Source organism: Melospiza georgiana, chromosome 3 (genome assembly GCF_028018845.1).
Source record: "Melospiza georgiana isolate bMelGeo1 chromosome 3, bMelGeo1.pri, whole genome shotgun sequence".
Taxonomy (NCBI): domain Eukaryota; kingdom Metazoa; phylum Chordata; class Aves; order Passeriformes; family Passerellidae; genus Melospiza; species Melospiza georgiana.
Window position 1 is genome coordinate 18668041 of NC_080432.1, and position 14141 is coordinate 18682181.

Sequence of the window (14141 nt, forward strand, 5' to 3'; positions counted from 1 at the left end):
AATGCTCCTTCAACAGTTTAAGTCTGCTCTCAGACAGCCTTCTATCATTTCTTTGATTATTAAGAAAAATGCCCTTTTTTTTTTTGGAAAAGACTCAAACTTCTCGAGAAGTTTATTTGAAAGGTGAATGTCTGTCAAATATTACATTTGTAATGTTACTTCTGCTATGAGCTACTGTGTGTTAGAAGTAAAAATTGTAGCTGAAGTTTCAGGAAAAATGTCATTTTGCCACGATTATGTAATACCTGACCAGACAACTTCTGATTTGTTTGGTGCTTCAAATACAGCCACTAGGTTATGCTGACAGCCATACAAAATGGACTTGCACTTTAACCCACAGCAGGAATATCAAGATTGTGAACAGCTACCAAATGCAGTGTTTGCATTTTCAGTGCCATACCAAGTTGAATTCAGAACCACCTAAAGACAAAGCAGCAGCTGGTTAAAAAAAGAAAACAAAAGTCAAATGATAAAGCTACATAGTTTAGTACATGAAAACAAAACCAAGGACAATGGTATTTGTATAAGATTCCAAAAATATACAGATGGCAGAGGGGGAATAATCACTGTACACAACTCTGAGGTGGTTAAAGTGACCAGAGAGACTGAACAGTGCAAGACATGCTTTTCCAGTTACAAGCTCAAAACAGAAGTGCAAAAGAAATTAAAGCTCTGTCTGAAGTGATTTACCTTTTAGGATAAGGAAAGCTTAGAATATTGTCATCAGTGTTACAGAGAAATTTCCACCCCAACCCCAACACAGACACACAAAACAGCTGAAGTTTTACCATAATACAGCATTTCACTCCAGCGATGCCCCCAGAGCCTGGTGACTCCAGGGACAGTCGGCAGGTGCTGGGTGTTGGCCATGACCCAGGTGATGCACAGGCACCTCTCCACTCTCCAGCTTTGGCTAACAACAGATCCCTGCCCTCCAGGCAGGGCGAGGGGCAGCCACACAGCCCCAAAGCAGAGACTGACTTATGGCTGAGGAACAAAGGAAGTGCTTGACAGGTCTCTGTGCTCTCTCCCAGAGTTTGGAACAGTTTCAGGCAAGTGCTTTTGGCAGGCTGACTAAGCTGTACATGCATCTATCCATGCAAATGTAGAATATGGCTCCCAAGACCTAGAACCAGGGTGTGTGCATGTGAAGACTGGATAGAAGGCCCTTCTGTGGAAGTTTACAAAAATATATAGCCAATACTGCAGCTTAAGAAGTCAGTTTTACTCGTTACAGAGAACCCCAAAAAGTATTAACTACTTTTCAGACATTCCAGACAAGGTCACTTGTAACAAAAAAGGTCAAGTTCTCAAAAACAAGGTTTTAAAAGCGGATCTTTCCTTCAAGTGAACAGGACATCTGTTTTTACTCTTAACCATTTAGTCAGTTAAGACAATTTATTTAAGATTTCATGTGAACATATGCATAAACACAAATAAGTTTACTTTCAAACACATCTGCACGGAAAAAAAGGTTAACCCTTCAAAACATAACAGAGCAGGTCTGGTTAGTATGTAGCTATTGCAAATCTTAAAGATTCTGTGCATTAGGCCCACCCATATAGAAAGCAGGGGAAAAGTCAATGAAAGAAAATCACTGTTCAAGTCTAAGTGGTGTTTTGAAGAGCCAGCAGCCTAAGTGACACCATGAGCTGGTCACAGTATCCAAACAAGCAGGCCTGCTTGGGCTACCAGAGCAGTGCATCCTCCTGAAGGCGCCGTCTCCTCCCCGGTTATTTTCTGTTCCGAAGGCGTTTGGATTTCCTGGGACAGTCTGTGGCATCCACCGCCTTCCTCCTTTTCCTGGGAGATTGTTCGTTTGAGCCGGAGCCCGAGGAATTCCCCACTGTGCTCTCCATCACCTCGCGCAGCTTGCGCTCCAGCTCGGCCAAGCGCGCGTTCTGTTCCCCAATGATTTGGGTCTGCTCAAGCAGTTTCTGGTCTTGATCCTGGAGCTGCTTCTGCTGCTCCTGCACCTTGAGGCGCAGCTCCGAGATCTCCCGCTTCAGCGCCGTCAGCCCCGTGCCGTTGGCCTTCACCTGCTGCTGCAGCTTGGTGACTTCCTGCCTGGAAGGGCTCTGCTTGGAGAACAGCTGCATGGTTGTCAGCGCTGCAGAAGGCCCTGGAACTTCAGAGACAACTGTGATTAATGCTCTGCAACTTACGGGCACAAACGGCAGCCCAGTGTTTGTATTTTGCTTATCCCTACTCCCCACACGTGAATCTGAGCACCCACTGCGAGTAACATGAACAGGCAAACAAATTTACAGTCACTTAAGTGTCTAACAAGAATGCGTGGTAATCTCAGAGCACAACCAGTTTAATTTAAAATACTTACAGCTTTTCAGTAGTCAGGAAAAAAGTTCACAATTCATTTCCTGTATATAAGCCCCCCTCCTTTTGCTGCATCAAAAACTGTGTACAACTATTGTGTTGTCATCTAGACTTAATGTCACACATATTAAGACAAAATCCCACAAAACATCTCCAAATTACTTAATATGGAATAGTTAACACTGAATAAATATCTTTCATTAGAACAGCAAAATTCTGCTGTCTTAGCTGCAGCTAAAGTTCTAAAAAATTGTAGTTTGGAACTTAACAAGGTATTTTGGTATAACTTACATTTTAGAAGAAAGGAATTTATTTTCCATGCTTCTTTAGAATCACTCCTCCTAAGCACTAAAACCATACTGGAATCTGAGCTTGGAACTGTTGATTCTAATAAAGTTCCTGCAAATCAAGGAGACTAACAGCTACTGTATAATTTCTTTCACTTTTTCCGCCATAAAAGGTATCTATCACTTTTTCTGTCATTATACTCTTCTAGCAAGGCTGTGCAATTGAGGTGCAACTGTATGTGTTCTACAGACAGAAGAGTCTGGAACAGTCTTCCTCCTTCTCCTCCTTTTTTTCCATCAGGATGGCAGCACAGCTACCATTATGGGACACTGAGGGGCTGCTACTGGAGAGGTGCTGCCCTTCCCTCAACAAGAGAGAGGCATTTTATGCATCACAAAGCCTTGGCCTTGAAAAGCTGATTGATATCAACTGTGGGTTTGGGCAATACTTCCTCAGCTGAGAGGCTCACTATATACTAACACATATAATTAAAAAAAATTAATTCCATATATAATTTTAAAAATTAAAGTACAACTAGCAGGACTATAATTTTAAAATTAAAATTTATATAATTATAAAAATTAAAGTACAACTAACAGGATATACTAAAGGTGGCATACACACTTATGGCTAAAAGGATGGACAGGACATACAAGAAACAAAAGCATCTGCAGTTAGGCCTATTGGTTTTACTTAAGATGTATTTTCCTCCCCTAATTTTTACTAAGTTATCCTTCTAGAAAGTTAAATTTCACACTTCCTAAAATGGGAACACATCCTGTATAGGGAAAATTCTACAATTTGACCAATCCTTTGCCTTTTACCATTAGGATAAATTCAGCAAGAGGCAACTACCTTGGACTTTAGTTCACAAAAGTTCTGGAAAGTCTGACAGAGTATTCCAAGGACCAGTTTAGTGGCTTATTGATAGACTGTTATTTTAATTGCCTTTTCACTATTACCTGTAACTACTTTGCTTGTTAGTGCATAAAACAGTACCCCCAGCAAAGTAAAAAAAGCCCATTCCAGCCCTCTATGTGCTATTACAGCTTAGACAAATTCATTTGCAGCTTGTCCTAAAAATAAAAGGCAGTGAGTTGTCATCTCATGTGCCAAATTTCAACCAAATGCAGCGATCAAGTCTCATTCATTGGTGGCACAAAAGCATTTGTTTCATGAATACACACTATGCATAACTCCAACATACATTCAAGTGACTGTTCTTTTAGCAGTACAAAGGCTCCTTCACTTTCAAAGCAAATGAATTTCAGTTAGCATTCTTAAAAACAAGTATCATCAATATTTATGTAATAAAGCTCCCATTGAAGGGAGGGAGCTTAGGAAACATACAGTGCTGTGATTGTTTTAAAGAACAACTAAATAAAAGTGAACTATACGTTGGAATTAATACCTGGGGCAGTTCCTATTAGACGTCCCGATACATCTGACCCAGGCATCTTTCTTTTCAGTATTGGAACAATCTTCTCATCAAAATATTCCATAGCCATGGAGGAAATGTCCCTTAGTTCTTGAAGAACTTCATGAGCCCTCTGAGGAGCTCTTGTAGAGTTTACATATCTTAGCACTCGATAAATTTCATCTATTACCTAAAACATTTAAGAAGAATTAGGATTTTCTGATAAAGGCAAGATTATTTCAGTTTGTTCTAGGAATTCTGGCATATTTAGGGGTTTTTACCACATAACAGTTGCACACCACTGTGTGTTTTAGTTTCAGATCAGCTTTTTGAAGTGTTGCTCATGATATATCAGAGAAGCTATTCATTAAATCCATCACAACAGCTCTCTTCAAAGTCATGAAATAATACTCATTAGGTGAAATGTGAAGTACAGGCATAGTTGGCTTGCAAGTTACATAATCTATACTCAGCAAAGCATGATCATTTCCTGCAGGAGACCCTGAAGCAAGAAGCCCTAAAGCAGAGCAGTCACTACCCCTGCCAGTCATGAAACAGAATTGGAGTAGCAAGAATTAGCATTATGTCAGCCTGAAGAGCTGTAAATATTTACTTGAGTCCACTTCCATACAAACAAAATAGTGCAAATTCAGATTAAATCCAAAATATATTCATTTACAAAACATCAATTCACTATTGACAGAGAATAAAAATCTCTTGACAGGTTTGGAAAGCAAAGCCCTTTAGTTAGGAGAGATACAGAGAGATGAAGGGAGTCTTACTAATTTATGAATTAAAATCTGAAGCAGGTCAAGATAGGAGTGCTGGTGTCTTAGCCAAAGCTGTACAGGTATTTTGCACAGGATTAAGAATGTTTGAAGAACACACATAATAAGGACCTTGTAATACAGTTGCACCATCTGTTCTGATAAAGGAAGCTCAGCTAAAAAGTCCCAAAAGCTACACAAGACCTAAGTTTCTCATCAACAAACAACAAATGACTGCTCTAATTTCATTCACTCTATATCCTGTTAGCAACAACATCCTCAATAGAAAACCTTGCAGCAGTGCTCTGCTATCACAGAATGCTGAACCTCAAACCAGGATTTGCATATTCTAACACAAATTCACTTCCTGGCAGTTCTATGGTGACATTTCCTGAGGGAAGCAAAGCAGGTGGGAGAGAAACCTCAGACTGTAAGTGAACACTGAGCCTTGAATCAGATTGATCTAAATATAAATTAATGGGTGAACTGGTAACTGTGCTGGGAGTGCAGCAGTGCTAGCAAACTCACACACTAAGTAAATAATTTAGAAAAAAACCAGCAACAACTTTTTAGCAGTTGTATTAAAATAAAATCAAGGTGCTTACAAGTTGGTGCCCACAAGGAAAAGCAAATTCACCTGCCCAACTCCTGCACACCCCTGGTCTAAGATAAACGCTGCCCTTCCCTCTACTGGGCTAGGGTAAATACTGCCTTTCCCTCTACTCTTCAGAACAGCAAAGCAACATTTTTCTAAGAACCCATTCACCATATAAGGATCAGGGACTTAAGTTCTTTGACTTCATTATATTAATTTTTAAAAAATACATGGTATATAACAGTATAATGTAAAGTCATACAAGGATATAATTAAAAATTAATTAAATATCAAGTCAACAAGAGTAACAGAAATAAGATAAAGATAAGAATACATTCCATGCCCACAGTTTATCCTACCACTGTATGCATAAATGCCTGCATGCTTCCCCAGAATCCTTTCCATTCATCTCACTGCAATTCAGTTCTCTGCCCACCAAAAAGTAACATCAACATATCCACACCTTACATGGGAAGATCAATGAATAGAGCATTAGGATAATGTTCACTGATCTCATTTAATCCCTCAGCTGTACCAGTCTTCCTCTGAGCCTGATTTTGTCAATTCCCCTGTGCACTGGTGATTTCACAGCTTATAAAACATCAGTATCTCAAATGTACATCTTGCCTGCATAATTTATATTTAATGCTGGGCTGCTATTCTAAAACACCAGAACTGTTCAGTAATGTTCCCATTTAACACACTTTACATTTAAAATTAATTCCACCTACTGTACAAAAATATACCATCCACTGTAATACTGAACAGTGTTTTGACATACTAAATACCTTAATTCAATTAACCTGAAGTACTCAAACCCATAAGAAGGTGCATAAAATCATGATTGACTGAGTACCTAGTGTTATGTGTAATCTAAATTACTACATCTTCAGATGGCCTGATCACATGGTTTTTTTCTAAAAGGTTGTAGAAGATGAGTATAGCACAAGCCAAACATCAGAATCAAGAGAGAATCTAAGGGCAAAGAGAAATTTAATTTATAATAATTAATATTTAAATTAAGCCTGGTTTATTCATTTTAGACTGCCTGGTAAAACAGAGTATTGGCTTGTAGGTTTATTTGCAAATATATATATATATATGTATACACACACAATATCAATTTTCCCCAGCTGTGCTAGGTTAAGTTACACAATTTTTTTTTTTTAAACACAGATACATATTCACATAATACAGTCAGCATTTTACCTTTCCAGGTATGAAGCAACAGAGATTGGAATCCACATACTTCATGAAAGTCATATTTAGGAGAGAGAGCCTCGTTTCCACAGCAGCGAGGATGTCTGCATGGCGAGCTAAGGAATGGTTTCTCCTCTCTGACTCCCGTCTGGAAAACACACCACAAGGTGACACTCATTTAACAAGGAGTCAAAAATCCAACTGTAACATTTGCCAAGTTAATTTCACCCTTAAAACCCTCCAACCACTAACATTTGTCTTCATAGAAATAATAGATACTATAGAGACCCAGCTAGTAACAGCACAATTTCTTAGACAAAATTTGTTCTCTAAGTAATTACTACACCTCATGCATAGTAAATTTTGTGTGTAATTGAGGACATTTAAGAACAAGGGTGCAATACTGACAGCAGCAGACACTGAGTCAGAGTGAATACATTTATCCCACTCACTCATATGGTCAGTACTTCAATGCAATTGAAATAATAAATGTAATATATTGGTAGAGAAGTTTACATAGTAAAGAGCTACTGGGAAGTTTAGGTTGAGCTAGAAACCCTTTTTGAGAAAGGATCTCTATGCCAAGTAGCATTTAGTTTCTTCACTCTGACTGGGAAATCTGATAGGACACAGCAGCAGCTGCTCTTATTCAGTGGAAAGAGGAAGAAAGATATGGCTTTAGTGAGAAACCAGTTCCCAGTAATGCTCACATGTCAAACCCCTCTTCCTTGTTCCCATTTAATCCTTGCCAGTGATAAACCTTGCCTTTTTTTAAGCAGAATATTTGATAAATCATCGGTGAAGGCAGTTGTTCTTGAAAAGGAATGGCATTTATTCATTCCCAGGAATCCTCGTTTGATTTGCCAGAAGAGTTGATTAATACAGAACCCAGACTTCTCTGTTTGAAATACCAGACTCACCTCTCACACCACTATTCTGAAATTAAATCTTAGGTTCAAGGTGCTTTTAGGAAAAAAAAATTAAATAAAGGCAAACGTGACTCAAATTTTCAAGATATGTAAGAGAATTAGCCAGAAAGGAATTCCTTTTCAAGAACCTGCTTAAATGAATCTAACACAATTACATTTAATTCCAGTTTTAACTGGTACATACCTTGGAAGTTGAGCTTTAACTTGCTTTTGACACAAGTTGTGGTATCTCTCCACTTTCAGAAATCCCTGATTTAACATTCTCTGGCAAACCAAGTCCATGCGCTTACAAACCTGTATTTAAGTAAAAAGAAATCTTAAGGCTCAATTAAGGCCACAACTCACTTTTACTATTATCTTATCTCTACCTGCCAGCTAGCAAAAGATTCTCTTACAGTTTTTTGCTCCATTTCAACAAGCAAAAACTGCAGTTGAGATTAAGGCATTCCCATCTCCACCAAAGATCAGAACACTCCAAAAAGGAGCAGCTATGTTTCACACAGTTCACAAATAAATCTGTTGATTTTGCCTAACAAGAGACAGTGGGCTGAATGGCACCTATTAGAAGCAAATGCAATTTCCTCTGATTTTAATGAAAGCTGCAGATGCCCATGCCTGGCTTTCAGCATGGTCTCCACAGTGATTCTGGTAGATGAAATTAGTATTTTGTAGTCTCAAAACCAGAAACCTTTAAAGACAAGAAATCACCATGGTTTTCTTTCAGTGTTTAAGGCTTTTGTTTTTTAACTCAATCACAACTGAATTTAAAAACACATGGAAAACATTGCACATGGAACAAGATTCTCCTTTTTGTATAAGAAAGTCTCTTCTGTTTAAAGGATTCCTCTATTTGCTGTTGGACACCAGTAGTCTCAGGGGTTTTTACCCCACAGATTTAGGAAGAAGGGACATGAAGAGCTGCAGAAGATACAATAAACTGCTAAAGTTAAACCTTCACAAAGTTACCACTTACAGGACAAAGCCAACTCATACAAAAGTTTAAAGCAATTGCTATTCAATTCTGAAGATACAAGAGCTTAGTGACCCAACTGTTCTTTGAAGCAGTTTTGGGTACTGAAGTTCACAGCTCCCACTTGCCAATAAATATGTTGTATTTTTAAAGAAAACTCTCTTTTCCTCCATACACTCATCATTTCATAACTTCAAAGTCTGTGTAAGTTTATACCTTGAGGAAGAAGATTCTCACCTCTCCCAGAAAAACCTGCAATTACTTTGTGTAATGCCTTCTGTATAAAAAGAAAGAAGTTCTGCTTTGTGAGCCGAGTTCTGTGAGAACTGAGCACTTTCAGACAGCTCTGTACGGACAGCCCATTAGGCATACATGGACTGCGTGTATGTCCATGCTGTGGATCTGTCTGTGCTCCTCGGTATTACATTCTTCACAAAGAAGGATCAGCCAGGCAAACGGCAGCGGGAGAGCCTCAGCACACTGCCCCACACTCAGCGATCCAGTTAAATCATCTCCTGTGTATAAGGAAAAATGCCGGCCCTTCCTACAGGAAGGAGGAAATGGTTCTTTGCTCCCTGAGCTGGCAGCTCCAGGGGCGCACGGATTTAAATCGTTTTTGAGTCAGGGCTTTGCAGCTTTCTGGCAGCTCCAATGGCACCGGATCCTGAAGCAGGAACCGGGACCCGCACAGGGCTGCGGCGGCTCTGCGGCCACCAGAGGAAACAAACATCTCCGGCCGCGCTCGCAGGCGGCGGAGCAGAGCGGCTGTAACCGCGCTCACAGTGACATCTGCCGGCAAAGAGAGCCCAGGGAGCCGCAGCCCAACACACCAACCGCACCGGGCTTTGAGCCTTCCTCCTCTGCTAGTCCTACACAGCAGGAAGGATTATTTGCTCCAATTTCTCGACATTACCCGTATTTAGCCAATAATCGGTCCGCAACCCAAACTCCGGGACCACCAGAAATCAAAAGTGTTTGTTTGCAACTTACGTTACCAATCATCTGGTAATTCTCAGCTAGCTCACCACCTAAACCATAGAGCACCTGGATTTATAGGAACAGAGATGTAGAGTAGCTTCATTACACTTTTAGGTGTCCATAGCAGTCCAAGACAGTTGGATATTACATATCCAACAGATCATAAATTGAATTTTCTTATCCTTGTATTTGCAATGTTGGTGAATATTTTCTTATTTTAGTCACAGAGCTGAAAGAGGCTGTGTTTCCTCAAAGGTCAAGTCCAACCAGACCCTGTGTTCAAGTTTCAGGGTTAGAAAGGTATTTCAAATCCATCTAAAAAGCAGAAGGAGAGGTTGTGCTGACTTTCATGTGAAAGCAGCTTCCTATGATCCTATAAACTAATTTCCACTTCATTTGTAAACACACTGACACAATCTACTAACTTCCTTAAAAAGCATGTTTTATTTCTTCCAAGCTTCACTAACTAACTCCAAAACAAATATAAAATATCCTAGAGTATTTAGATTCAATATGTTATTTTTCTTAGACAGAACACTGACACCATGGTCTGTAAAATGTCTTTTTTAGGGTAAAGTAAGTTATTTTTAGGGAAAAATGCTTATAACTTCATCAAGAAACCTTAAAATAGAAATGCCTGTAAATATAGACTGACTGAAACTGGGAATGTTAAAGCCATGCTGTCCAAACTGTGCAGGAAACAAGCACAAGTTTGCTGCAGAATCGAAGTAATCCTGATGTGTGTCAGAATCCAAGATAACCTTCTCAGAGTGTCCATGGAAGGAGGTTGTGGACTGTGAGATTTTAATCATGCTTTTTGTAGTAATAGCCTGAATGGAAGTGCCTTTCCAAGCTCAGACATGTGACTGAAAAAGAAACTGGAATCTAAGAATTTCATTATTATCCTACTGAGGTAAAAATTTCAAAGCTTCTGCAAGTCACTAAAAATATCCCTGTAAAAGGAGCCTTCAAAAGCTGGAAGATAGTGAGCTTGCCTGTCAGCATGCACAGTGGGCTTGTCCAAAGCATTACAGCTTCAGACATTGGCATCCTTGGGGTTTTCTGTGCTTCTCTCAGGGGGATCATCACAGGAAGCAGATGAAGTAAATACTCAAAAGGGCTGAAAGCAAAAGCTGCTCCTTTTCCTCTCATTTACTTTGTCTGAACAAAAGTTTGAGGGCTCAAGATTTCCCTCATTTCAGACAAGACTGCTCTCTGAATACCTATTGTTTAGTCTCTACTCTCTGGATCTACTTCAGTGCTTAACCTGTAGGTGCTTCATTTCAGCTTTCTCACACAGTGACCCCAGGAACAGCAGCATTATGCTCAGGAAAGCTTTGTGCACAATGAGGGGCCCACGGCCCTGCCCTGCCTGATGGCAATCATCACAAGCAGGAAATGTTCTTTACCTCATCCTTTGAGGACAGAAAAAGACTTCTGGATCTCATGCCTGAGATTATGCTCCTCATTATGCTCTACATAAACAATGCACATTCCTATCTCCATTTCAATCTGAAAACATTCTGGTGCTCTGTGTCCTCCCACCCAGCCAACTCCTCAGTCTGGTGTTTTGTATACACTGAAGATCCAAACCCAGTTCAATCCAGAGATTTATTTTTTTATGGATCACTCAGCTAAGGTGATCCAAAATAAAAAGCACATTAAGACACCATTCCTTCCATGCTGGGATCCAGAAAATACATCAAAATTATTGTTTAGGGAATCCACATTTTTTTTGTCTAAACATCAAACTTTGTTTAGGTTGATTGATGTCCTGGATGTTCCTGCCTTCCTCAAGATGCTTTATCCCATGGAATCCCACATTCTAAGGGGTAATGAGGTTGCTTTTGGGCATGTTTCTAATATGCATGGGACCCGAACAATTTCATATCTGTCATTCAATTAATGTGCTCCTGCAATGTATCTTTAACACAATACTACTTATTATAAAACACATTCATCTTTGATAAGCAGCTCAAGTCAGTCCTCACAGAAAGCAAAAATTTACTGTTTGTGCAAGGCAGCTCTTAGAGCAGGAACACACAGGTCTCTCCAAAGGCTACTCACCACCTTAAAAAATCCCAAAGTAATGAAATTTCATTCTGACTTTATGCCTGGGCACTACTGTTTTTAAAGGCCACCTGAATTCTCTGACAAAGCACCTGGAGCTATGAAGAACATGCAGTGTCTGCCAAAAGAACACCTCCAGCTCTGAGCAGCCACCTGAGAGACACAGCTGACCAAGCTTATGGGCTCACAGCAGAAAGGCTTGGATTCTTTACATTACTGCTGGTTAACAAAAGGCTGCTTTCTTCTCAGAAGAATGCTCATAATGCCTTCTGATGTGCTTAAGGGAACAGCTAGGAATTTGATGGAGATTAATTTTCTTGGCTGTCACTGACTCAAAAACTCAAAGTAGGGAAAGACCAACTGAATCGTTAGTTTCCTTCATTTTACACCCAATATTGTTCTACATGTGTTTCAAAGTTGGTATTTAACAAGCTTGGTTTTGCATGTTTCTGAAAGTTCTGAAAGGGGCAGTCCTCTTCTAAAAAAAGGAACTTGGAGGTGCTATACAAGGGAGCATAAAAGTGTCACATTTTACTTCCTAAGTGCCAGTGAGAGTTAAACAGCTGGTTTAGTCCTGACCTCCTCACCTTCACTGCCAACAGAGCATGACAAACACTGAGAGGTGGAGAAAGAAAAAGCCTTCTGAGGACTTGTGAGAACTCCCACAGGCACTGCCACTCACAAGGTGCAAGGGAAAGCTGCAGCCACGGGCTGTGCCTGCAATTCTGAGCCTGAAACATGGCATATCCAAACACCATGTGATTTATTTCCCTTCCCCCTGGTCAAAAACTGCAGGTGCCACCTCTGATCTTGGGGATGTCCTGTGCATGGCCCAGAGCTTTTGTGATCCTCGTGGCTCACTTCTAACTCAGCCTATTATGTGGTTCTCAAGCACCACTTCTTTTTGACAGATCCACTACCTACTCTCACAGAAGAAGCTGAAGCCTTGAGGGGACTGACAGCACACTCTAGAAATATTTAGGAACTGGTGTGCTTGGAGCAGTATAAATGAGAACAGATTTTCTGCTTGAAGAGCTTTTGGTTTATAGTTACAGTCAGGATGCAACACTTCAGGTTGCTGATCCAGGACACAGGCATTCCAATTTCCTGCAGAAATACACTTGTAATATTATCCAGTTTAGACTAATCGAGTTCTTAAAATAGGAATGGTACAGTGCATGCACATTTACCGAGTTACATAAGCTGTGCATTAATTTCCTCACTATTATTCCATTTACAACCTCGTAAGGGATTCAGTAAGACAACAGCTTATCATAACATGACATGGTTTACATCAGGCTCCTTCTGCAGGCAGTTAAATATTGATATACATTGATCTCCTTGCTGACAGCTGCGGGGTTTTTTGGCATTATCAAGTTCAGAGGTGCAGATACTAGATGCTATTAATTACACATCCACTAAGACTGGAAGAAGCAGGCAGGTTTTTTTGGTTTTTTTTTTTTTTTTTTTACATCTTTTTTGACCCACATTTCTAGATAAGGGAGGATTCTTGGAGCAGCAGGCTCACCACCTCCTACACTTGTAGACTTAAGCCCTATAAGCAAAAATAAACACATATATGAGACACAATAGACTACCCACCCCAACCAGTCACTGGGAGAAACGAGCCGCCGGCAGCCCGGTGCTTTCTCACAGAGCGTGAAAGGAATGAAAGAAGTCAGAGACGGAATAAAGAGCTTTAGGAATGCGCGTATGGCAGCGCACCCGGAGAGCGGAGAAGGGATAAAGCCCCATCCCACCCACCCCACCTCATCCAGCCCTTTCCCCGGCGAGCGCAGCAGCCCGGCGGGGGCACCGGGGCCGCCGCCACCGCCGCCCTGCCCCGGGCCAGGCGGGCTGAGCCCGGTCCCGGCCGCAGCCCCGCGGCCCCCGCCCCGCCGCCTCCCCTCCGCGGCCCCTACCAAGCGCAGCTGGCTCGTCTCATCGTAGGACAGGAAGCTGAGGATGCTCTCGATAGCCACGATGGGCAGCCCCATGAGCGTGTTGCTCTGAGGCGGCGGCTCCATGGGCGCCAGCGGCTCGGCGGCCTCCGGCAGCGGGGCCGGGGAGAGCCGCGCCGAGCCCGGGGCGCCGCCTTCGCCCTCCGACACGAGCCGCTCCTCCGGCGCCGCCATCTTGCAGCCCGTCCTTCCTCCGCGGGGGGACGGCACCGCCTCTCTGTGACGCCTCTTCCGCAGCCGTCACGGCGGGCCCGCCCCGGCATTCCCGCAGGGAGTGAGGGAAATGGAACCCCCAGCGCTGCTGCGGCACCTGAGGGCTCGGGTCGCTGCTCCTGCCCGGGGAGCCGTTCGTGGGCGGGTGCCAGGGGCATGGTGCCCGACTCTTGTCGGTGGTGCCCGGAGACAGAACGAGGAGCAAGGGCCGTAGACTGAAACATGAGAAGTTTGCCAACACGAGGGAGAATTTTTTAAGTTGAGGGTGGCAGAGCAGCTGGAACAGCTGCCCAGGGAGGCCGTGGAATCTCCGTCCCTGGAGACAGTCAGACCCCGCCCGGACACGCTCCTGTGTCACCTGCTCCAAGTGACCCTGCCTTGGCAGGCGGTTGGACTGGTCATCTCCAAAGGCCCCTTCT

The 14141-nt window shown here is 42.0% G+C and overlaps 1 protein-coding gene across 1 annotated transcript; it reads right to left on the bottom strand.

The window, feature by feature from the left end:
- Positions 1–470: 470 nt before the first annotated feature.
- On the bottom strand, positions 471–13683 carry FBXO28 (F-box protein 28). The gene is made up of 5 exons (XM_058021498.1): positions 13471–13683; positions 7715–7824; positions 6611–6749; positions 4034–4229; positions 471–2128 (listed from the first exon to the last, which is right to left on the bottom strand). The coding sequence occupies exons 1-5, from the start codon at positions 13681–13683 to the stop codon at positions 1734–1736; spliced, it is 1053 nt and encodes a 350-aa protein (XP_057877481.1). The 3' UTR covers positions 471–1733.
- Positions 13684–14141: the final 458 nt, after the last annotated feature.

Bases quoted from the DNA above. Each gene is read 5' to 3' on its own strand.
- FBXO28 (XM_058021498.1), bottom strand. From the start codon at position 13,683: ATGGCGGCGCCGGAGGAGCGGCTCGTGTCGGAGGGCGAAGGCGGCGCC. The intron at 4,230-6,610 runs GTAAAATGCTGA...TAAATGTTTTAG, and splicing joins GTTGCTTCATACCTGGAAAG to GTAATAGATGAAATTTATCG. The intron at 2,129-4,033 runs GTATTAATTCCA...TTGTCTCTGAAG, and splicing joins TCTAATAGGAACTGCCCCAG to TTCCAGGGCCTTCTGCAGCG.